Source organism: Artibeus jamaicensis, unplaced genomic scaffold (genome assembly GCF_021234435.1).
Source record: "Artibeus jamaicensis isolate MK-2021 breed Jamaican fruit bat unplaced genomic scaffold, CSHL_Jam_final contig_410, whole genome shotgun sequence".
Taxonomy (NCBI): Eukaryota; Metazoa; Chordata; class Mammalia; order Chiroptera; family Phyllostomidae; genus Artibeus; species Artibeus jamaicensis.
The window spans coordinates 1,810,781-1,835,590 of NW_026521820.1; the positions used below are offsets into that span (position 1 = coordinate 1,810,781).

Consider the following 24,810-nt stretch of genomic DNA (forward strand, 5'->3'; position numbering starts at 1 on the left):
CAGTTTTAATAAAATAATGCAAATCACTTAAGGAAAAAAACCTTTAATTTAAATTCTGATCTAAGCATAAAATGCATTTTTATATCACGGTTGAATTTAGTACAAACCATAAAAATGTTAACACTGATGTTTCAACAGAAATCTATTAAGATCTTTTAGAAAAATTATTTGTGGAAACAAGCCATTTACTGCTATGAGGTTAATACATAAAAAAGCAAACATTTTACTGAATTAGAAAATAATTTTAGTCATCACATTTCTCATAAAATTAAATGCTTAAAAGTTGTGTGTGGCTTTATAGCAATTACAATTTGTAATGAAAATATTAAGCCAAATCTTTTTATATCTAATCATAACAAGTTTTAAAATGTTCACCAACTGTGAACATAGTAGATGTATCATAACTTAGCTTAAATTAAGTAGAAGAAGATGGTAAAAACCTGGTATTTTCAAGTTTGAACTGCACAAGGAAAATTTTAGGGAAAAAACATTCAGAGCCATAGTTGCTACTTTAAAAAATATTATTCTTACATTACAAACATTAAATGAATCAAAGCCAGACAATATGGAATTTTTACACAGACTTCTTTTGTATTTCAATGCTGTTTATTGAGGAGCAAATGAGAAACTACTGCCAGACATGCCAATGACCCCTCACATTCAAGGGCTGGAAGCTAAAAAAGCTTTCCAATCTGAGTCGCCACATAAGACTTTTGGGGAAAAAAACTGAAAGTGAGATAAAATATGACATCTTCATGCTTGTTTTTATCTTCAGCTTTTTTCCCCTCCAATATTTGGATCTACTAGTTTGCAGGGTAGGCATCTTTCTACCTTATAAAAAGACTCACACTCTAATTAATTCTAACACATATCTACGGTGAGTAATGGATTTTAAAGCTTTTCATCTTAAATTTCCTTATGCCTAAAGAGAAAAATTAATTTCCCTTTCACTTTCAGATCAGTGGGTAATACCAATAAAAAAATATTCTTCAGTTCTACTATAGGGCTTATGGGAACTTCTTCGGTGGTATGATAGGAATCCATTTAAATACCATTCTGAAACCCCGTGCTTCTATTTCTGTTGTTGCAGCTTTGCAGAATAGCCTACACACAACTCTACTGTTCTCTTTTTCTTAATAACAAAACAAAGAAACCTAAACAAAATGGTAACATTTATTTGCAGTTAGTTTTCTGGTGGTGATATTAAGGCCCTTCAAGCAGAGTTCAGGAGCTCCTGTATGGCTGCCTGATGCTCAGGACTGAGGTGTGCTACGCATTCAGTCCACAATCCTCCAGAAGTCTAGAGAAAAAACATTTTCATAGATTTAGATTTGGTGAAATCTAAATGGTCATTTAGAAGTATTTTAATAATCATAATTTGGCAGATAGTAATAATGCCAAAATACTTTCTTCCCAAGTAGATTAGTTTGATGAGTATTACTGTAAAAGAACTATTCATTTCTTAAAGGGGAAGGGATTTGGAGGAACAAATAGGAAGGACAAAGGGATGAGAACTAAGGGGGGTGGAAATGGGAGGGAGGTGGGGAGCAAGGGGCGGGGGAGGCTGGGATGGGAAAAATAGACAAAAAACTGTACTTGAAAAATAACTAAATAAAATTAATTTAAAAAAAGAACTATTCATTTCTTTAAAGTTCATTGTATTTACAGTAAGTTTTCTTCATTTTTGCACTGATAAAGCTATAATAGGTAGATGACACATTCAAGTAACCAACACACATGAATTTAAAAAATCATTTAAAAATATGAGACCAGCTGCATCTTTTTTCTCCAATTACACAAATTTATACATAACGAATATGTGCTAAGCACCAACCAAAGGTTCAAAATGTCTCAAATTGAAGAGGAAGGTGTTAGTTCTAATATATAATGAGGATATATAGATAAGTATAATCCATTTGAGGGTTGAAGAGACTATAAAAATAAAATTTCCTTAGCTCAGAACTTTATTTCTTTCTAATAAAGAATATAAAAACAATAGCAAAAACACCAAACCATTTTACTTCCCCTTTACCTATTTAACCAGATCAGCTTACCTGTACCTGGCGAACTACATTAGCCAAACGTTTGGCACAAGGATCTTCATGTTTAATTGCCTCATGCATTTCTCCTTCGGCAATTATACTGAATATTTTGGGCAGATTGGTATTGTTTGGGCCAAGAACAATTGGGTGATTACTGACAAAAGAGAAGAAACCCATTACAAATCAAAATCACAAAAAGAAATCACTCAAGCACTCATACTCTCCTACACCCTTCCTCTAACACTAAATTTTGTTATAAGGTTTTAACAGAGTATGCACTAAAATCAACTGCCTTTTTAAATTCAGTAGGAGGAAACCCAGCTGATTTTACATATTATCTCTTCAGTTTTTTTCCATATAAATTAAAAAAAATACTTGGCTCATCTCTCAGGGCTGCTTAAGGGCCAAAAAATAGAATGCTGTACTCTAACTGCTCTAAAAATAATGTGACTTATTAAAACAAAAAGATATTAATACAAATAACAGCTTCTTCATACGAATTTCATTCACATACTGCAAAAGGTTTCTAAAATAAATCATGATAGATGGGCATTTTGAGAATAAGCCAGGAAATAAACTCCAGGTAGGTTTAATGCAAAGAAATGTAACAGTGAATTTAATTAGATTTCCAGAGCAGTCATTTCCAAAGGAGATGATCAAACAGCATGGTGGGAAATGGTCACTTCAGAGGCAGAAGCAGGTAAGGAATGCATAGTCTCCAGGATGGCTGTTCTCAGCAGGAAGGCTCAAAGATAATTATTTCTGTAAATGTGAACTTACAAGCATGAAGAAATATGACCATTAGTCCATTTCTAAAAACTCTAAGAGATGAGTGGGTTGTAGGCCTTGGATTTACTCATGAACTAAAAGCAGTAATTAATAGCGAGAGAGCCTAGATCTAATATTTAGGGGAACTTGGACTTTGAAAAACATACTACCAGAGAACATGCCTTAATGGCTTCTATAACCTCCAGGTTGTTGAAATTCTTAGATTTACTCATAGATACAAAATGTATTAATAATGCCAAGACTCAGGGCCACATCTTGATTGCCCATGTGGTATACCTCCTTTTGTCACCGATTCTTGAGAAAAACAACAGAATTTCAGAGGAAAAAAATAATGGTACTTAAAATGTACTGGACTGGACAAAAAGTTTGTTTTTTTTCTGTATGATGGCTCTAGTAGTGCTTAGTTGTCTTTAACTTCATTAGAAACAATTTTGTCATCGTGGCAGCTGTCATATCAGCGTGCGTTAAAAAAACTTAACAAAATCAGTAAATTTTTGTGTAGCCATTGTAATATTGAAGATGGAAGAAAATATGCAACATTTTCAACATATTATGCTCTACAATTTCAATTAAGGTAAAAATGCAACTCAAACATAAAGATTTGTACAGTGTATGGAGAAGGTATTGTGACTGAACGTGTCAAAAGTGGTTTGCAAAGTTTTGTGCTGGAGATTTCTCCCTGGATGAAGTTCCAAAGTTGGGTAGACCACAGTTGAAGTTGACAACTATCAAATCGAGACATTAACTGAAAAATCAATGTTATACCACATAGGAGATAGCTGACATACTCAAAATATACAAATCAATAAAGTTATTGGTGAAAAAAATTGTCTTCCATTTTACAAAAAAAATTAAACGGACTTTTTGGCCAACCCAATATTTCAATCTCATCTACTAATAGTCATCTATACCTCAGTAAAATGAAAAGTAAAAAAAAAGAAAATGTAAAGCCAAATGAATGAATGAATGAATTGGATGAATGAGGTGAGAGAGAACAATAAAAGAAAGTCTTAAAACATATTCTATAATGCCTCATCTGCTCAATTTAATTCCATAAATAACCCAAATTAGATTACGAGGCAATCTTAATAGTAATATGGTTTCTTGTAATAGTAATAGTAACATGATTTATAAAGACAGAATTATTACAAACCTACGGACCTGAGGGCTGTGCACTGGAAGCACTGTTTTATGTGAAAAGGAAAGGAGTACAGTTTTATTACAAACCTACAGACCTGAGGGCTGTGCACTGGAAGCATTGTTATATGTGAAGGGGAAAGAAGTAAGGTCCATCTGTTCTCCTTCTTTTTAAAAAATTATTTATGTATTTATTTACTTATTTACAGAGCAAAGAGGAGGGAGAGAGGAAGATAAACATTAATGCGAGAGACACTGATAGGCTGCCTCCTGTATGTGCCTCTGACTGGGGACCGATGTGCCCTGACTGAGAACTGAACAGCTGACCCCTCACTTTGTGGGACAACGCCCAATCAACTAAACCACACCAGTCAGGGCTATTCTATTTCTTACCTTTCAATCAGATCACACAGATAATTGAAAGTCTGAACAGCTTCTTCTTTATCTTCATGTAGTGGAAGCCATGACAACCAGTGTGGTAGGACTTCTTCAATGTTCACACAGTCAGGCTTGTACTTCATAATTTTCCCTACTGCTGAGATGCAGTTCTCTGTAGCATTAACATTTTCTTTGGTCTTAGAACCAACAGACTGAATAACTCTTACCAACAGTGGGAGTGCTTCTAAAATAAGCATTTAAAAAAGGCCAGTTAAAAGCTCACATTTTATGCAAATGAGGATAAATATTTCTTTTATCTTTGGTCCAGTTATTCATTATAGTGAGGAAATGTTAAAGTGTAAGGAATGTTTTATCTTGTCCAGAGAATGACTAACATATAATGGAAGAGAGTGGAAGAGAGACTGTCCCAACAGTCAAACATTAGCATTTTACTAACTTACAGACCCCAAGAAGTTAGTAGCCTCCAAATTTACACTTCTGGTCACCTCAGGGTACTTAAGCTTTTTTAAAGCCACCTAACTATATTCTTGTGCTAAACATACAGGCACTTCCAGTATGTTTTAAAAATCCTGTGTTGGGGCTGTGGTATACCTCCCAAACCCAAATGAAATCAACGTGGGAGGCTCTGATTCCATTTCATTTCTATGAGAATAAAAGCTGTAAATTCTTAAGTGCTACAGATGGAGTTTTGGGGAGAAAAAAAAAAAAAAGAAAGATAATAAAGCAGAAATAGGTAGATAATGTTTGGGTGTATGGAAGGGAGAATGAGGTAAAAACAAAAGGGATGCCTGGAAGGACATGCAGGTAACCAAATAAACATCAGTACCTGTACAAAAAGGACGATAGCTATCTCCACCATACTGTGCCATGACTCCTAGGCCATACGCAGCTGCTTGCCTTACTTCTGGGCTGCTGTCACATACATACTGGAGCATTGGTCTTAAGAAATATTCTGCATATTTAAATGAGGCTGGACTACAGTGTTCTATAACATCATCAAAGATGCACAATCCCCACTGTCTGTCTGGCCATGGTCTATGTGGACACTACAAAAGAGATACTGTTTTAAACTCTGAATACTGAAGTACATAAAAATGTAAAGAACTAAATAATCACTATTGGCTTACACAAATATTCCTGATACAGGCAACAAAAAACAACTTAGCAACAATCACAGATTTAAATAAGTACAGGTTTAAAAAAGACTTGTGTAATTTGATACAGAATTCCACAATCTGACATTGCCATACACCAGAAAGAACTGAGGGTGGCAACAATGTATATACATTTACTTTACATTTAAAAAAACTGAAATATGAGGCCATCATCCAGAATGTGGCAGCAATGGCCTCTCCACTGCCTGGACAGCCAGCTCTCTGGCTGAAACTGGCCTCTGTGCTAAGTGCCTCTTTCCTGACTGGTTTGATTGAACAATGTAATAAAGTGTCTTCCTATACAACAAAACAAAACAAAAGAACAGAATCTGATTGCTGGTTGTATGCAACAAAGGTCCTAATTGAATTCTTGAAGATCCACTGCAAAAAATGTAATCATTTTGTTTTCATTTACTAACTTAGCAGGACATGGATAATCTGAAATAATAAAAAGAAATCACTTGCATGCCTATAGAATGTATTATGATTTAACTGAATTATGGAAAACCTAATTAGCAAACTTTAAGTATATATCAAGTGAGAAAATATCCAGAGTAATGCAATAAATTTGACAAAATTAAAGATGCATAGAGGAAAACTGTTGATTTCTAAGATCCATTTTAACTTGAAAGTGTAAGTTTTCAAATGGTGTAATGAAAGAACTCCAGATCAGTTATCTAAAGTAACTGTCAAAGAGAGGCAACACTTACAATTAGGTTGACAATTAATGGAAGCAGCCGTTCAAACCACGGTAACACCTTTTCCTTGTAGCTACTGAATATTGAGTGTAAAATGTCTGACACTTTGGTCAGAATATAAACATCATTATCATCCTAAAACAAAACAAAACAAAACACACCCATATGTATTAAAAAGTATCTCCACTATTATTGAAGTAACATTTATTTTTAAAAATCTAAGAAATGTAGAAAATTAAAAATTATTGTATTTTTTCCCATTACCATTTATCCCCCTTATACCCTCTCTTCCACCTCCACACATGGGCCCTGAAATCAGCACACTTTCATCACTTTCCTAAGGGCATATCAAGAATCTAGAGACACGTTACCTCAGCAATGGGTGTCATGTCTCTTAGTGTCTATGGAAAGGTAAATGTGTATCCCAAGTATCGCACTTACTGCAAAGACTTTTCTTGGTACATACTTAAAAAACATGATTAATAATTATCCTAAGTTTCAAAGTTCTGAAACAAAGGTGTTTTTTACTTGAGCATTTTTTTTTCTTTGCAGGAAGGTTTGAATTTTGGGGTGGGATGGTGGGGAAATGTGGGATCAGATGTTGTAAGATGTTACTTACAACATCTCATCCCTGCCAATGATTTGTGTACGGTGTGCTGTAAGCAACACGCAGAGGATTAGGATGACCTGAATATACCAGCATTGGTCTACCAGGATGGCCAAATACCACATATTCTGGATCCTAAATACACATTTTAAATGTATTTGATGGTGTTAAGTGGTTTGATGAGGAGAGAACCAAGTAACAAGGTGAAAAATTCTATTATATATTATTTACTGGAAGGAAATTTGCATTATTCTGTGGTACATTAGAAAGACAGCCCATATTACAGAAACACCCAGCCTTATGCCCTAGGTCATCAAGTGTGGCTTTAGGCAGTAATTTAACATCTGAGTTCAAGTGTCTTAAGATAGCGAAAACACTAGCAGTTACGAGGAGTATGTAAAAGGAAATACTAGGCAAATTCCAAAGTACTTTTATATGTGAAATATTGCAACAAAATGCACATACAGCATCCAAAACACAAATCAGCTAATTTCAAACTATTTATTTCCTAATTTAATGAATAAAATACAAGTCAGATTCTCCTACTAAAGATTACTGATAACTACATCAGAAGAATGCCAAGCCGATGCATTAGAAACTTAAGCATTTGAAAATCTCCCAGGTGTAAATGGTGATGTAAATTAAGTTCTGAAGGGAGTAATTTACCTCATCTTGTAGTGACTCTTCCACCTGTTCATCATAGTCTTCATCTTGTCTTTTAACTAAAACACATCCAAATAAATGTCTTTTTAAATGGTTGCCGAAAAGATCAAGGATTGCATTCAGAAATAAAAATATAAAAAAGGTACCTTGCCGCAATTCTTGATTTTTAAAATGTTCTTCCAGTTTAGCTTTCAGTATACCTCCCAATTCTTCAAAGTGCTCATTATTAAGGCATCCATCTCCCATTACTTCAATGCACTAAAATGTGGTTGAGGAAAGAAAGCAACTAATGAGATTTATGTGTTTTTTAAGAGTCAGAAGTTAAACTTCATTAAGAATCACATGGAAACATGAGATAAATTAACATAATTCACTACACTGGAAACTAATGATTAAGTGAGTAGATACACTTGGTTTTGTTTTTTCCCAAAATGCTAGTATTTAAAGAATTTTAGAAACTTTCCTTTTAAACTTGTCCTTGGCATATCATAAATGCTAGGCATTATGGTAGGTGCTGAGGCTTCAAAGACAGAACAGACCAACTAGCATCTAGGAGCTCAATTACAAATATTTACTCTATAAAAGACAGCACTGGAAAAAAGGTAAATCTGCCATGAAAGAGCATTATAGGCAGAGGGAATGATATGGGCAGACATGGAGGTATGGAAGCATGCATTCTTGGGGAAAATAGAAGAAATTTTGAAATGTGGACAAATAAAGATGCTGACGCTTTTAAAACAAATTGTAGAACAAACTATGGAGCTGTGAGCAATGGGGGTGACCAAGATATGAGAAGGTGAGTGACTCAAACAAAAGACAAATTAATACTTGAGAAAAGGAGAATAAACTGGGAGGAAAAGAAAAAGTGACTTCTGGAACAGATCAACCGAGGCTACTTCAAAAGCACAAAAAAGAGATAAGGCAATGTGAAAAAAAGGAATTTAAGTAGAGAAACTAGGACAGAAACTAGATATGAGTTGGAGATGATACCCGAACTTCTGTAATTGGATTATAGGTAAATGATGGTGGAAACCAATCAAGACTGGACTATATTACTCTTAAAAAACAAAATGACAACACCAAAATATTTAAAAAAGAACTGAACATATTTGGTTTTAAAAAACTGTTAGAGCACATACAAAAATTCTGCCAATGTATTAGCAAGACTAATAAATGAACACACAACCTTATATATACTTTTAAAAGAAAGACATTTACCTTTGCAAAAGAATGCATTATTTCTGAGAGGACATCTGAATCTGGTTCTGTGCCAATAGCCTTGATTAGAGCATCACACATAAAATGCCACATCTGTGTGAGATACTCAGGACCTCGAACTCGTGCACATTCTAACAGAAGAGGCATGGATTCTGCTGCTGCCACTCGAACACGTTTTATTGTTAAGGAAATAGTAATCATTATCCTCAAAAGACTGCTTTCATTTTGCTCACTTAAATGTTAAAAGTGATCACTGAGTTAAAATGTGCTCTAGGCAACCTGTTTATCTAAGACCACCATCCAAGAGCTTGTGTTAAATGTATGTGTATAAAAATAGAAGTCTCCCTGCTCATAAGACATAACTCCTGTCTGTTCTGTCACCTGCAATATAGCAAGAATGAATCTCAAATGTAAACCAAAAACATAAAAATGACTGAAAAGAACTGGGGGCTCTTGGATCGCTTCCTCGACTAGCCTTTTCAGTACCCAGTAAAGATTAAGTTGCTTCTCCCTATCTAATACTTTATAAAGTAAGGTCTTGAGACTTCCTCTTAACGATAATTCTGTTTTTTCCTCTTGTAACAGAAGTGTCTGCTGAGCAAAAGCCATCTTCTGTAAAGGATGCCACCCAGAATATTCCAAGAGGAACAACAACAAAAGCAGACAGATCTAGGTTTGGGTCTGGGCTCTACCATTCTGTTTGCTTGTTTATTTATTTATTTATAGCCCATCTATGAAATTTTATGTGTGTAAAGGCATAAGAATGCACATATACATATCATTTACTATCACCAAGTCAAAGAGTAAAACATTTAACATACAGATTTACTAAGAGATGTCTTATCTCCAAAAGTTCTACCCATAGTTGCAATGTAGGATTCTGCGCTACAGAAAGTTAAGTATCAGTGGCTTTCTAACCTATTAAGAAAGACCTTACTTTTAAAAGATTACCATAAGATATTTTGGAAAAGTAGCAATTATATGCTATGTAAACATTTCCAAATAAAACATTAATCCTTAAAATCCTTCAGTGGGTCATAGAAAACTACCAACTAGAGCAGGGGTCCCAACCTGAGCTCTGTCTGCCTCCTGTCTCTTCCCCCATCCATAGCAGGTGAGCTTAAGCCCTGCTCCCTCCTCAAAACTGATCCCTGGTGCCAAAAAAGTTGAGCACTGCTGAACTAGAGGATAGGTAACATTTCTTTTTCATGTTTTTGGCTCAAGTGAAACAAAGGACCAAGTTTATAATCTGAAAGTATAGTTAGTGCAAATACAAACAATAATGGTGATATACCCTTCAGTTAACACAAAGTCTAATAACACTTGAACAAACTAGAATTTAATTAAATCTCGACATATTTTGCAATTAAAAATTGTAGGATATCATCGTGGAAATAAAATTTCAGTAAAGGGACCATCAGTTTGACAACCTGTTCAGTGTACTCCACAAAGCCTTCCTTTAACTCCTTAGCATAGCAAACCTGAAACCAAAGTATTGGAAAAGAAATCAAGTCCATGTTTATAGGTATTTTTAGTTAACAAATTGCAAAATCATAAGGACCACACAATGTTGTATCCTGACTGAATACATTTACATTTAATGCATGCAGGACTGTCAAATTAGTTATCTAACATTAAATAAATAAAATACAATAAAATAAAATGGAAAGGGCCATGAATTAATTATAGTATATAGTCACTTAAAGTCTGAAATACTCCATATTTTTATTTGTGTGAGTTTAGCAAAAGTTTCAGCACTCTTAAAATACTCCAAACAATATATATCACTTAAGGAAAAAATAATTTAAAAAGATATAAAACCCCTAAAACTCAATTGTAGTACATCACTTACTTTGTAAATCTGTAGCCAACAGGCTTATCCTATTTTGTACTTAAAAGAAAAATAATTTCAGTGGTGAAATATATTAACCCTCACGATCTATAACATGTTCATAAAGAACAGAATAAAATATTCAAAGATCACTTAAACACACATCCTCCATAACACCACCGAAGATAATTATTATAAACATTTAAATTTTCCAACCATGTTTACTTTTGCAATTGAAATCATACCAGTTTTCATTTTTAATGAAGTACATTTCAAGAAATAATTCCTTGGCTACCTATTTATACACTAACCACAAAACAGAAAAATCCTTGCCTTCCGTGGCTTTGTAATGGTATATGATACTCCAAAGTACTATAGTTATTGGTTATTTTCCTAATAATAGGCATTATGCAGACTATTTATTTTTTGTCCTTTTTAATTCTGGTTATTAGAACAAGCACTGATAATGAAGTTTTATCCACATGATTTCTTTAGGATGGAAATCCAGAAGTGGAAATGTTGGGTCAAAAGGTTTCTACTTTTTTAAAAGAATATATTCCTACTCCTCAAAATAATTTCTTTTCGATGAAAAGTATGTGTGTTATGAGAAGTTGTTAAACAATGTGTAAACATTATTATCACTTACCAGCATCTGACAAGCAGTTGATTTTTCTTCCAGTCCTGCAGTTTTAATACCAAAACTTTGCTGATCTCCAAGGTTCACAAATTCCCAACCATCATCATCACTCATATTCTCCATGTCTTGGGCTATTAACAGGGAAAATAACCAAATTCATGTTAAAATTAGAAACAAAGAGAAATTTTACAATTGCTGTCTTAATGAAGACACTTACTATCTAAAAGGGCTACTTCAGGCTTAATTGAAGCTGTCTTCATTAAAGGCCCCATCACCACTGGAAGGTATTGCTGAAATTCTTTTCCAAGGATCTTGCACATTCTGGCCCATGCTGAGATCATGTAAGAGATCTGGGGAGAAAGTTAAAATTAAAATTAACTTTAAAACAGGCAAATAAGATATTATAAAAGAAGCCATTGCCCTATTTAATAGAAATAATGTTTTTGTTTTTGTTTTTACATTCATGGCTCTTTAGGCAATACTTCCATTTTCTAAGGTCATATTTAAAATGTTTAAAAACAGTAACAAAATCACTATGAACCCCTACATTGGAATATAGTCAGTCAGCAAGTGAGGCAAAAGAGGAGGACTACGATTGTATCAATTTTTTCCTACTTTCAATGAGCAATATATTGCTTTCTCTAATGTCATCAAATCACACAAATAAAACCCACTTAACATATCAATTCCTAGGCACTAATTTTGTTGAAGGCAAACACATTTTATTTGATTTTGTATCCCTATTGCCTAGTATTCCATTCATTAAATATTTACTACAGTCAAGAAACAATATATCTGTTTCTCCTAGATACTGTAATTTTCTGTTTAAGTGGCTGGGTCTATTTAAAACCCTTCTACTGTTTTTACAGAAATTTAATTACCTACAAAGTACCTATAGAGAATCTGGTTCTAATTCATCATCCCTATAACCCAGAATATGGTTTTTTAAAAAATTATTTATTTATTATTTATCTTTAAAGGTGAAGGAGAGAGGGAGAGAAACATCAATGTATGATTGCCTCTAGTGCGTCCCCTGCTGGCTTGCAACCCAGGCATGTGCCCTGACTGGGAATTAAACCGCAATCCTCTGGTTCACAGACCTGCGCTCAATCCACTGAGCTACACCAGCCAGGGCCCAGAATATGATTTTTACTACCCAATATCTATCTATCTCACATGCATATACTTCCCACTCTTAATTTAGAAAAACAAAAAAAATTTTAAATGTATGGAAAATATAATCTGACTGTGTAAAGTCAAAATTTAATTAAACTGTTTATTGAGGGCCTGTTTTATTTAGGCATTGTGAATACTATTAAGATTAGGATGAACATTTATAATTATTACAAATGATACAACACAATGTAATTAAGTACCTACCATCGAAGCTTGTATTGGATGTGAAATACAAGGAGTTATTGGCCAGTTTGAGTGGGGGAGTCTAAGTTTATTCACAGGCAGAGAGAAGAGAGCATGGCATATTCTACGATCATTAAGTTTCTGTATTTCTTTTTTTTTTTTTGACAGGGGAGGGAACTCATGGCATTCAAAAGAGCAGGGGACATCAAAATGGAGATGTTTAGTAAGTATTTAGACAAATCTTGAATTTAGAGAAAGATCTGAAGTGACAAGCATACATAGGAAAACCAAAGCCATGATTATAAATGACACTGCTTAAACTTAAGAGGTGTGAGAAGAAAAGAGGGTGTAGGACAGAACCCTAAAGAGCAACGGAACCTTGAAAGTTAAAGAAGAGCCACAAGAAACTATAAAAAAAAGTGGTCAAAATGTAATTCAACTATTTATTAAGTGACTGTTTTTTTTCTGAAATTATTGTTGTTAATATTTTTTTTAGAGAAGGGAAGAGAGTAAGAAACACAGGGAAAGAAACACTGATGTGAGAGAGTAGCCTTGCTCCCCGATCAGGGACTGAACCTGCAATCTAGGCATGTACCCTGACCAGGAATCGTACTGGCGACCTTTCACTTTGTGGGACAATGCCCAACCAACTGAGCCACACCAGCTAGGACAACTGCCTGTTTTATTTATGTTAGGCATTGTGGTGAGTATTATTATGAGAAGTAGAAGTCAAACCAATGAAGAATGTCTCTGAAACCAGGGGCTGGTACCTCAGGAAACCTATTACTCAATTTCTTTCCTTTCTTTTCCTTCCCTTCCCCCCACCCTGCCCCACTTCCTTGCTTCCTGCCCCCCTTCTCCCCTTCCCTCTCCCTCTCTTTCTTTTAAGTATATTTAGCCTTGTACTAGCTGCAACTCCTAAGTGGATCCAGATGAATGTGTGAAGGCTGCTTTACCTGAGGGTCATCATCCTCCATATCACTGAAGTCTGTCTGTGTCTTCAACAACAGCTGCATCACATCCGATGCATCTTGCATGAACTAGAAAAAAGATATTTAAGAAAATTAACACCAATATTACTTACGTATATCAAATCAGAGAGGCATTTTATGTTTCTTGTGTAATAACAAAACTTCCCCAAAAGATCTATTACATTTCCCATATGGATCATAACCCCTCAGATATAAGTATTATGCAGAAAATTATTCATCATATTCAAAAGACTCATTGCTCTTTATAGAAAAATATTCTGTTAAGTCAAAGTAAACTGCAGTATAAAGATATTCCTAATGGCATCAAGTTTTGGTCTATGGCTTATGCATTTCTAGCAGTAAAAAAAACACCAATCCAGAAAGAAAATTTTGGATTGCTTTATAAACCTGTATAATTTTCAATTAACTCTGTGTTTCTGGCAATCTCCACTGTATAAGCAGGCAGTGTTTTAAAAATAGTTGAAAGCCACATACAGAGTATAAAACATAAAAATGTTTTACTGGTTAGCTTCTTGGTAACCCACAGAGAACAATTTGTAAGTAAGTTAATACTTTTGCTGGTTTCAGAAACCAGAGTAAGGGGTTCTAGTTCTATGTTGATAATTCTGAGGACACAAGGGTTTGATAACAAGAATTTATTTTTGGATTAGCTTTGACAACTCTGATGTGTTGGCTTGGAAGAAAAAAACACAATGGCTCAATGGCCTTTCCTAATTATTTTCTGAAAAGCTAAATTTTTCTCCTAGGGCACCTGATTCTTTTTTAGTGAACACGAAAGCAACTGGAATATTTCCAGGCTGGGTGAAACTAAACATGGATCCTGAACTCCTGGACTGTACATGTGGTAAGAAAAGGGAGAGGTCTCAGAAGCATAACTGAGTTAAGAACCTTAATATTAACAATAAAAAAAAGGCAACAATTTATTTTTTAAATAAAATAGGAGTAATGAAAAGTAAGATAATGGGAAAAAACAAGCATCCAAAAAAACCTTCTTGTACCCTAAATGCCTCCATAGAAAAATTATATACAGTAATTTCCACATACTACAAAATCACTTACCTTTTCCTTTCCAACAGCCAGACCAATGAGGCTGATGCATTCAATAGTTTTTCCTCTGAGAAGTCTAAGCTCCTTTTGAACTGCATTCTCAACAATGTGCTTTAGTGATGGCATAAATAAGTCATAGTAGGGGACAAATTTTTCTTCTGCAGTATCTGCAACTGATGCAATAGATGTCACAACTTGTTCCAAAACTAACTTGGTACCTTTTTGAATCAACTAGAAGGAAGACACACAAAATACATTACATAAATGAGAAACTGGAAGAAATACTCTAATGGTTTTCTGAAACAGTAAATGGCAACCACCCTTCAGCAGCCAGAGTGGAGATGACAGGTTCTGGAGCAAATTGAAGAATCCCTGTTGAGCTATTTATGGAAGATCCTCTTTCTTCTGTACCACAGCACTCCTTACTTATTTTTGCTTTATCTCAAAGCACAGCTAGTCCTTGAGCACAAAATTGCTACCAAGTAAATGCCTATCCTTCTTATTCATTTTTTCCCCATTTATTGCCCCTACCCTATATTTTGTCCTATTCTTTGTGATGGAGGAAATTTCCTTTTTGATCCATTCCTTTCTTTTCTAATCAGACTCAACTGAGAAGATACCACTAATGATAATACTGGTGCCCTCTTTTTCACTCATTTTTCCATTCTACATCTTTAATGTAGTCATCCTTTCTGCTGCACCAAAGATCTACAGTATTCTTTGACCTTGCTAGTAACAAGTACTGCCTGGGTATTTGTCATTACCAGGTGAAAGCTAAACTCATGCTGTCACCTGGTAATACTATTTATAATTCCTAAAGATTAATTTGAATACTTGACCGAGTAACTACTCCAAGTTTTCTACATTTTCCCCATCAACTACACCCACACTCTTCACAGAGCTCCTCTCTTTGTATCATAAATCCCACCATTCCTTTAAGACGTTAACTTACTCCCTTCTCTATCTCTATGTTTAAGCGCTCTATTCAGACTTATTTGTAAAATCATATTTGGTTATCAATTCCTGTTTTAAATATATTTTACTAATTATGCCATTACAGTTGTTCTATTCCCCCCCAATTCCACTCCACCCTACACACGCCTCCCCCACCATTCCCTCCCTTTAAGTTTATGTGTCTCAAGTCCTTTAAATTCTGTATTTCCCTTACTATTCTTGCCCTCCCCCTATCTATTTTTTTTTACTCTATCCCCCTATCTATTTTCTACCTACTATCTATGCTACTTAGTCTCTGTACCTTCTCCCTCTTCTCCTCCTCCCACTCCCCTGTTGCTAACCCTCCATGTGATCTTCATTTCTATGGTTCTCCTGATCTAGCTGTCCTCTTAGTTTGCTTTTGTTTTAGGTGTGGTTGTTAATAACTGTGAGTTTGCTGTTCTTTCACTGTTCATATTTTTAATCTTCTTTTTGTTAGATAAGTTCCTTTAACATTTCATATAATAAGGGCTTGGTGATGATGAACTCCTTGAATTTGATCTTATCTGAGAAGCACTTTACCTGCCCTTCCATTCTAAATGAAAGTTTTGCCGGATAGATCAATCTTGGATCTAGGTCTTTGGATTTCATGACTTGGAATACTTCTTTCCAGCCCCTTCTTGCCTGTAAGGTCTCTTTTGAGAAATCAGCCGACAGCCTGAGGGGAAGTCCTTTGTAGGTGACTGTCGCCTTATCTCTTGCTGCTTCTAGGATTCTCTCCTTCATTTTAATCTTGGCTAATGTAATTATGATGTGCCTTGGTGTGTTCCTTTTGGGTCCAACTTCTCTGAGCTTCCTGGATTTCCTGGAAGTCTATTGCCTTTGCCAGATTGGGGAAGTTCTCCTTTATTATTTGTTCAAATAAGTTTTCCAATCGTGGCTGTTCCTCTTCCCCTTTTGGTACCCCTATAATTTTGGATGTTGGAACGTTTAAAGATGTCCTGGAGGTTCCTAAGCCTCTCCTCATTTTTTTGAATTCTTGTTTCTACATTCTTTTCTGTTTGGTCATTTCCCTCTTTCTGGTCCACTCCTTTGATTTGAGTCCCAGTTTCCTTTCCATTACTATTGCTTTCCTGTGCATTTCCCTTCATTTCAATGAGTTTAGCCTTCATATGTTCCTCTAATTTGTGACTAAAATCAACTAGTTCTGTGAACATCCTGACCACCAGTGTTTTGAACTGTGCATCTGAAAGTGTGGCTACTTCTTCGTTGCTTAGAGTTATGGGCTCTGGGGCTTTGAGTTCTTCTTGAGCCATAATGTTTTGGTCTGTTCGTGCCTGTTACATATGAGGAACTGAGCCTTAGGTGTTCACTAGGGCAGAGCCACTCAGGTCGCTGGTTTGTGATGCTGTATGTGGGGGCGGGGTCAGAGAGGGACAATAGCAGTCCCCTCTGCTGCTTCCTGCTGCTGGGGCCTGTGCGATCCGACTCACTGCTTGCTCCTTTGCCGGTTTATCTGCATGCAAATGTGACCAAGGTCAGCCTCAGTGGGTCCGCTGCCTTGCACCCTCAGTGGGTCAGCCCGTAACTCCACACCTGGGACCTGCCCACTGCTGCCAGAGCGCCTGGGTCATGTGCCCCGGTTGGTCAGGTGGATCCTTCCTGCCTGACCCAGCTCTGCTGCTGGCTCAGCCCCTCTTACCGGTTTGGCTGAATGGTTCGTTGTTGTCAGATTTCCATATAGTTCAATTTTCTGTGGTTTGGCTGCGTTTTTGTTGCTAAAACTTTGTTGTTTTTAAACTTGGTTGTGTGAGAAGGCACAGTGTTTCCACCTACGCCTCCACCTTGGCGGAAGTCCTGAACAAATTCTCATCAATTCCTGTTTTAACTAGCCAACCAATGTGCCTTCAACCTGGGTCTACATCTTTATCCTCAGATACACTCACATTCCTTTATCATATTCCTATTCTGCTATCATATGGCACTTTACATATCCTTTGTTTCAAACCCATTTCTTTGCCTTCTAAGACACTGTATATATTTTTTAAGGTTTTATTTATTTTTAGAAAGGGGGGAAGGGAGGTAGAAAGAGAGGAAGAGAAACATAAATGTGTGAGAGATACGTTGACTGGTTGCCTCTCCAACACCCCCAACTGGAGACCTAGCCTACAACCCAGGCCAGGTGCTCTGGTCTGGAATCGAAGGGGTAACCTTTCGGTTCCCAGGCCAGGGCTCAATTAACTAAGCCACATGGGCCAGGGCTGAGACATTGTTATTTTTATTTTTTAGTTATTGAACTTATTGGGGTGACACTAGTTCATAAAATTATATAGGTTTCAGGTGCACAAATCTATAATACATCATCTGTATATTGTATCGTGTGTCCACCAACCCTAAGTCAAGTCTTCTTCCATCACTATTCATCCCCCCTTTACCAACTTCCACCTCCTATCAACCCCCTCTCCTCTCTGGTAAGCACCATACTGTTGTCTGTGTCTATGAGGGTTTTTCTTTTTTTTTGCTTATCTTGTCTTCCTTTTTGTTGTTCTTTAGACCAGTGCTATGCAAAATGTGGTTTAAAAACCATCTGTTACAAGTTCATGTTAAAGTAGAGGAACTGAGAGTTAGAAACTTTTTTAGCAATTTGACTTCTGGCCAAAATGGAGGCATAGGTGGAAACACCGTGCCTCCTTGCACAACCAAAATTAAGGACTAAAAAGATTTAGAAACAAAAACACAACCAGAACAGACAGAAAACTGAACTGTGTGGAAGGCCGACAACCATTCATCCAGACAGGTAAGAAGGGCAGAATCTGAGGCATGCAAAGAGGGGTCATGGCAGGAAAAGGTGGTGGTTGGAAGACCAGGGCACACAGGCAGCACAGGGCTAGTGGACCCCAGGTGTGGGGAGGAGACCAGCAGACCCAGTGAGGAGTGCAAGGCAGTTGGCTAACCAAGGTCACACATTCATGCTGTTGATAAACCAGGCAGAAACAGGCAGCAAGACGGGCCTCGCAACCCAGGGCTACAGCAACAGAAAATAAAGCCTAAAAGCACTGAATGAAAACACTTGTGGGGGTTGAGGTGCCAGGAGAGACTCCAGCTTCACAGGAGAATTTGTTGGAGAGACCCACAGGGTCCTAGAACATGCACAAGCCTACCCACCCGGGAACCAGCACCAGAAGGGCCCAATTTGCTTGTGGGAAGCAGCACAGGGGACTAGGATCCAAAGGGAGAACAGAGCAAGCACCATTGTTCCCTCTCTGACCCCACTCCCACATACAGCATTACAACCCAGTGACTGGGTCAACTAAGGCTCTGCCCCTCACTACATAACAGGCACGACCTGACCCAAGAATTATGGCTCAAACAGAAGAACAAATCAAGACCTCAGAGCCAATACTTTTAAGTGACCAAGAGATGGCCAACCTGTCAGATGCACAGTTAAGAACACTGGTGATCAGGATGCTCACAGAACTGGTTGATTTTGGTTGCAAATTAGATGAAAAAATGAAGGCTGCATGAAGTAAATGAAGGAACATGCACAAGGAACCAATAGTGATAGAAAGAAAACTGGGACTCAAATCAATGGAGTGGACCAGTAACAAAAAAGAAACAAACAGAAAATAATGAAAAAACAAGAATTAAAAAAAAAAAAATGAGGAGAGGCTTAGGAACCTCCAGGACATCTTTAAATGTTCCAACATCCAAATCATAAGGGTAACCAGAAGGGGGAGAGGAAGAGCAACAAGTGGAAAACTTATTTGAACAAATAGTAAAGGAGCACTTCCCCAATTTGGCAAAGGAAATAGACTTCCAGGAAATACAGGAAGCTCAGAGAGTCTCAAAGAAGAGACCCAAGGAAGAATACATCAAGGAATATCATAATCACATTAGCCAAGATTAAAATGAAGGAGAGAATTCTAGAAGCAGCAAGAGATAGAGACAATCACCTATAAAGGAGTTCTCATCAGACTGTCAGCGGATTTCTCAGAGACCTTACAGGCAAGAAGGGGCTGGAAAGAAGTATTCCAAGTCATGAAATGCAAGGACCTATATCCAAGATTGCCCTATCCAGCAAAGCTTTCATTCAGAATGGAAGGACATATAAAGTGCTTCACAGATAAGGTCAAGTTCAAGGAGTTATTCATCACCAAGCCCTTATTATATGAAATGTTAAAGGGACTTATCTTAAAAAAAAAAAAAAAGAAGATGAAAAATATAAACAGTGAAAGGATAGCAAACTCACAGTTATTAACAACCACACCTAAAATAAAAGCAAACTAAGTGGACAGCTAGAACAGGAGTGGAGCCAAAGAACTGGAGATCATATGGAGGATTAGCAACAGGGAAGTGGGAGGAGGGGAGAAGGTACAGAGAATGAGTAGTACAGACGGTGGGGAGAAAATAGACAAGGGGGAGGGAAATATAGAATCTAAAGAACTTGAGACACGTGGTCATAAACTAAAGGGGGGGAATGCGGGTGGGAGGGGATGTGCAGGGTGGAGGGCAGTGAAGGGAGGAAATGGGACAACTGTAATGGCATAATCAATAAAATATATTATTTAAAAAACTTTTATAGCAATTTAACAGTAACTTTATATCTGTTAAATAGTTAAAAAAAGGCTATTATGTCCTTTTTACTCATTTAATTTTTATAGTTGCAATTTGTTTTCATTGTACTTGATAAGTAGGACTCAATCTTTGCTTTCCTTATCCACATCTTTTCTTACATACACTGCTGTACTAATAACGCCATTCAATTGTTTGTAGGTTGCCTCTCTTAAGCTATAACTAACTATAAACCATTTTCTATTTGAATGTCCAGGCTGTATTTTAAAAGTAACATATTTAAAGCAAAAAGAATGGAAGGTGAAAGAATTCTTTTTCACACCTTTATTTCTATCACCTAGCTTAGGAGAGTGGTCAACATTTTTTCCCCTTCTCTTTCATATTTTAAAATTAAAACTGGTAGAAATAAACTGCTAATGCTTCCCAAGAAATGTTTTTTAGTCACCTTTTCCCCAATTTCCAGTATTACCACGGAAGGTCCTTGAACAATGATCAAGATAGTCTTGCCTTAAATTGACTCTTCGTTTGTCCCACAATGCTACTGTGCTGATTTCCTAAAATCACATTATCATGATTTCTCACAGCAATTAAGAACATAAACTGGTTCTTCCAAGTTTAGATAAAGAGTTAAAAAAATAATTTTGTGTTCAAGGCATTCCATATATCAACTTTACCTAACCTTTAGGCTGTTATCTTCCCTATTCCAAAACTGGCTCATTTTCTGGTCAAGCCTATAATGTCCCTCTAACTTTCTATTCTTTATAGCCATGCTGAAAAGTCCCCCTTTCTCCAGGGGTCTTATCCATCAAATTGACCTAAATTAATATCTAACCAGGGGGCTTCAAGGCCTTAAAACTTACCTCTTGAAGCTTAAGTACCATGATGGAATGCAGATGTTTCACCAAATTATCCAAATATGGAATAAGTAGTGACTTGGGACAGTCCTCAGTAAAGTTTATGAGAGCAGCAGCAGCATGGGCCTGCACTCGCTGATTACCTTGGTCTTCCATGGTCTGCAGCAGGGCTGCAATCACCTGTGAAATGAAATCACGTAAACACACACTTTGAAATGTCACCACTCTTCTTAAAGTTTAAGTGTCTGAGGACTTGTTATTTACCTTCTCATGGAATTTCTTTTGGAAACCAGGTGCAAAATCTGTAGCCATCTGCCCCACAGCATTACAGGCTGCATACCTTACTCTTGGATGCTGGAATATACTCCTTGGTATTAGTAAAGGCTTTCCATTTCCCATGTGAAATTGTAGTAATAATTATGAACAAAACATTTACTGGTACTTACAGGATCCTGAAGAAAAAGCAATACAAAATTTACTATCTCATTTAGAATTCCTTCCATCTGCTGGTGGCATCCTTCACCAATGGCAGATAAAGCCATTAATCCTGCATGCCGATATTTCCAGTCAGCTATAGAAAATTAAAAATCAAAGAACAGCAATGAGACATTACAAACATGTCATTCTAGTAGAAGCATAAAAAGTTCTTATTTTGAAAAGATTAACAAAATATTTTTATACATTTATTAATTAATAAAACAGGATAGCCCTGGCTGGTTTTAGCTCAGTGGATTGAGCACAGGCCTGCAAACCAGAGGATCGCAGTTCAATTCCCAGTCAGGGAATATGCTTGGGATGCAGGCCAGTTCCCAGCAGGGGATGCACGAGAGGCAACCATACATTGATATTTCTTTCCCTCTCTCCTTCCCTTCCCCTCTAAAGATATATAAAATCTTAAAAAAAAACTGGATAGAAAAAATAGGACCGACTAGGTCATTTCATTGTATTAACAGTGGTTATGTCACATAAGCATTTCTATGCCAAGAGTTAAAAGGCAATATATGAAAGCTAAGAGCTTTAATATTAGTATTTATAAAATATTTATAGTAAAGAGACTTTTTTCCTAATACTTTACTACAAGCAATAAATATCTAGATTTTCTGTTTCACACACTGCTGTTTATTAAATACAGATTTACTAATTCCCATCATCGTATTTCCTTAAAACAGAAAAAAGCCAAGGAGAAAAAATGCTGCTTTTAAAGAATTTTTGTTTAGTGATGTGGTAAATAAATATGGGTGAACCTTACTTGTATTCTAATATTAATAATGTATACGTGCTTTTTGGTTAACAGAATATTAGTTAAACAACGCTTATTTTTACTAGACTTCATATCCTATTCTAATATTATAATTTCCATGACTCTCACTTCTAAATATTTATATATTATTGTTCACCTTAGGCTGTTTCAATTTCCTTGTAGAACAAGGCAAAATATACAAATATACAAGGCAGGGGAAAAGCAGATTTACAATTTTGAGTACATGACACAAAGAATGTACACTTGCATTATTAATTATTGTATTGTTTCCCATATGAACACACATAACAAAAGCACTGTGGAATCCTCAGCAATTTTTAAGACTGTAAAGCGATACTAAGGGAAAGTTCAAGAACTGGTAGTATAAGAGTTTAAGTGTGTTGTAGAAAAATCCTAAAATATATCATACTTAATTTTTCATGTTGGAGAGTCCAAAACCCATGTAAAGAGATCTCTGTGAAAACGAATTCTACTGTAGAGATTTTCTGAAAAATTGCTAATGTTATCTTCAGCATTAAAACTTTATCATTAGTAATGACATTATGTTTTAGCCCTAGCTGGTGTAGGTCAGCGGATTGAGCACAGACCTGTGAACCAAGGGGTCGCTGGTTTGATACATAATCAAGGTGTATCCCTGGGTTGTGGGTCAGGTCCCTAGTAGGGGGGCACTCAAGAGAAAACCATACATTGATGTTTCTCTTTCTCCTTCCCATCCCCTCTCTCTTAAAATACATAAAATATTTAAAAATATATAAATCTTGCCCTGGCTGGTATAGATCAGTGGATTGAGCTTGGGCCTGGGAACCAAGCAACCACGGTTCGATTCCCAGTCAGGGCATATGCCTGGGTTGCAGGCCAGTTCCCAGCAGGGGACACACAAGAGGCAACCATACATTGATATTTCTCTCCCTCTCTCCTTCCTTTCCCCTCTAAAGATAAATAAATAAAATCTTTAAAAATATATAAATCTTTAAGTATATTTTATTGACAGTATATCAATATAGTACATTATGTTATTACAGTTGTCCCATTTTTTCTCCCCTTTACCACCCTTCCATATCCATGGGTTGTACACGTAAGTTTGTTGGCTTCTCCATTTTCTATGCTATTCTTAACCTCCCCCATCTATTTTGTGCCTACCAATTATGCTTATTCCCTGTACCTTTTTCCCCAACTCTACCCCTCTCCCCCAACTGATAACCCTCCATGGGACCTCCATTTCTGTGATTCTGTTCCTGTTTTAGATGTTTTCTTAGTTTTTGATTTTTAGATTTAGTTGTTGATAGTTGTGTTTGTTATCATTTTACCGTTCACAGCTTATCTTTTTCTTGGATAAGTCCCCCCTAAAACATTTCATATAGTAAGGGCTTGGTGATGATGAACTCCTTTAACTTGACCTTATCTGGGAAGCACTTTATCTGCCCTTCCATTCCAAATGATATCTTTGCTGAATAATGTAATATTGAATGTATGTTCTTGCTTTCCTGACTTTGAATACTTCCATCCAACCACTTCCTGCATGTTTTTTTTTTTTGTGAGAAATCAGCTGAGTCTTATGGGAACTCCTTTGTAAGAAACTCTCCTTTTCTCTTGCTTTAAAAATTCTCTCCTCTTTAATCTTGGGTAATGTAATTATGAAGTGCCTTGGTGTGTGCTTCCTGAGGTCCACCTTCTTTGACAGTCTCTGAGCTTCCTGGACTTCTTAGAAGTCTATTTCCTTTTCCAGATTGGGGAAATTTTCCTTTGTTATTTTTTCAAGTAAGTTCTAAATTTCTTGCTCTTCCTCTTCTCCTTCTGGGACCCCTATGATTAGGATGTTGAACATTTAAAGTTGTCCCAGGGGTTCCTTAGCCACTCCTCAGTTTTTTGATTTCTTCATTCTGTTCTGGTTAGATGTTTATTTCTTCCTTTTTTCCTAATCATTGATTTGACTCCCAGTTCCCTTCCCTTATCTGTTGGTTCTTTGTGTATTTTCCTTTTTTCAGTTTGGATAGCCTTCATTTTTCCCTTTATTATGTGACCATACTCAGTCATTTCTTCAAGCATCCCAATTACCAATGTCTGCATCTGATAGGTTGTCTATCTCGCTGTTCTTTATTTCTTTTCAGGAGTTTTGATCTATTCTTTCATCTGGGCCATATTTCTTTGTCTTGATGCACCTGTTATGTTTAAGGAGCAGATTCTTAGGTATTCACCAGGGCAGGGCCACCCACTTAACTACATTGTAACACTTATGAAGGGGAAGGGTCAAAGAGGGAACAACGCTGCTTCCTAGCTTGCTTGATTCTTGCCCCTCTTTCAGTCACTTCCTTTGCTTCCCACAAGTGGATTGTGCCCTTTCACATGCTGATTCCTGCATGAGTGGGCTTGTGTATATTCTAGGACCCTGTGGGCCTCTCCAACAGACTCTCCCATGAGACTAGGAGTTTCTCCCACTGCCACCACCCCCAGTTTTTTACAGCTATAGGTTTTAAGGCTTTATTTCCCCATGCTGGAACCCTGTGTTGTGAGGATTGTCTAGCTCCCCAGTTGTTCCTCCCAGCTTATCTGCACTTGAATGTGGGATATTGTGGTCCACCAGTCACTGCCTTGCTGTGCCTCCTCTATGACCCAGCTT

At 36.6% G+C, this 24,810-nt stretch overlaps 1 protein-coding gene across 1 annotated transcript in view; it reads right to left on the bottom strand.

The window, feature by feature from the left end:
• Nucleotides 1-568: 568 nt before the first annotated feature.
• IPO5 (importin 5) overlaps nt 569-24,810 on the bottom strand; it is a 53,739-nt gene continuing 29,497 nt past the window's right edge. The window contains exons 11-26 of the mRNA XM_037154556.2: nt 21,379-21,503; nt 21,197-21,286; nt 20,939-21,112; nt 14,586-14,804; nt 13,491-13,574; nt 11,393-11,525; nt 11,185-11,306; nt 10,092-10,188; nt 8,708-8,880; nt 7,636-7,747; nt 7,493-7,548; nt 6,232-6,354; nt 5,194-5,413; nt 4,362-4,590; nt 2,055-2,196; nt 569-1,300 (exon numbers count right to left, since the gene is read on the bottom strand). Coding sequence (XP_037010451.1) covers nt 1,214-1,300; nt 2,055-2,196; nt 4,362-4,590; nt 5,194-5,413; nt 6,232-6,354; nt 7,493-7,548; nt 7,636-7,747; nt 8,708-8,880; nt 10,092-10,188; nt 11,185-11,306; nt 11,393-11,525; nt 13,491-13,574; nt 14,586-14,804; nt 20,939-21,112; nt 21,197-21,286; nt 21,379-21,503 — 2,186 coding nt within the window. The 3' untranslated portion in view covers nt 569-1,213. The remainder of the gene's footprint in view (nt 1,301-2,054; nt 2,197-4,361; nt 4,591-5,193; nt 5,414-6,231; nt 6,355-7,492; nt 7,549-7,635; nt 7,748-8,707; nt 8,881-10,091; nt 10,189-11,184; nt 11,307-11,392; nt 11,526-13,490; nt 13,575-14,585; nt 14,805-20,938; nt 21,113-21,196; nt 21,287-21,378; nt 21,504-24,810) is intronic.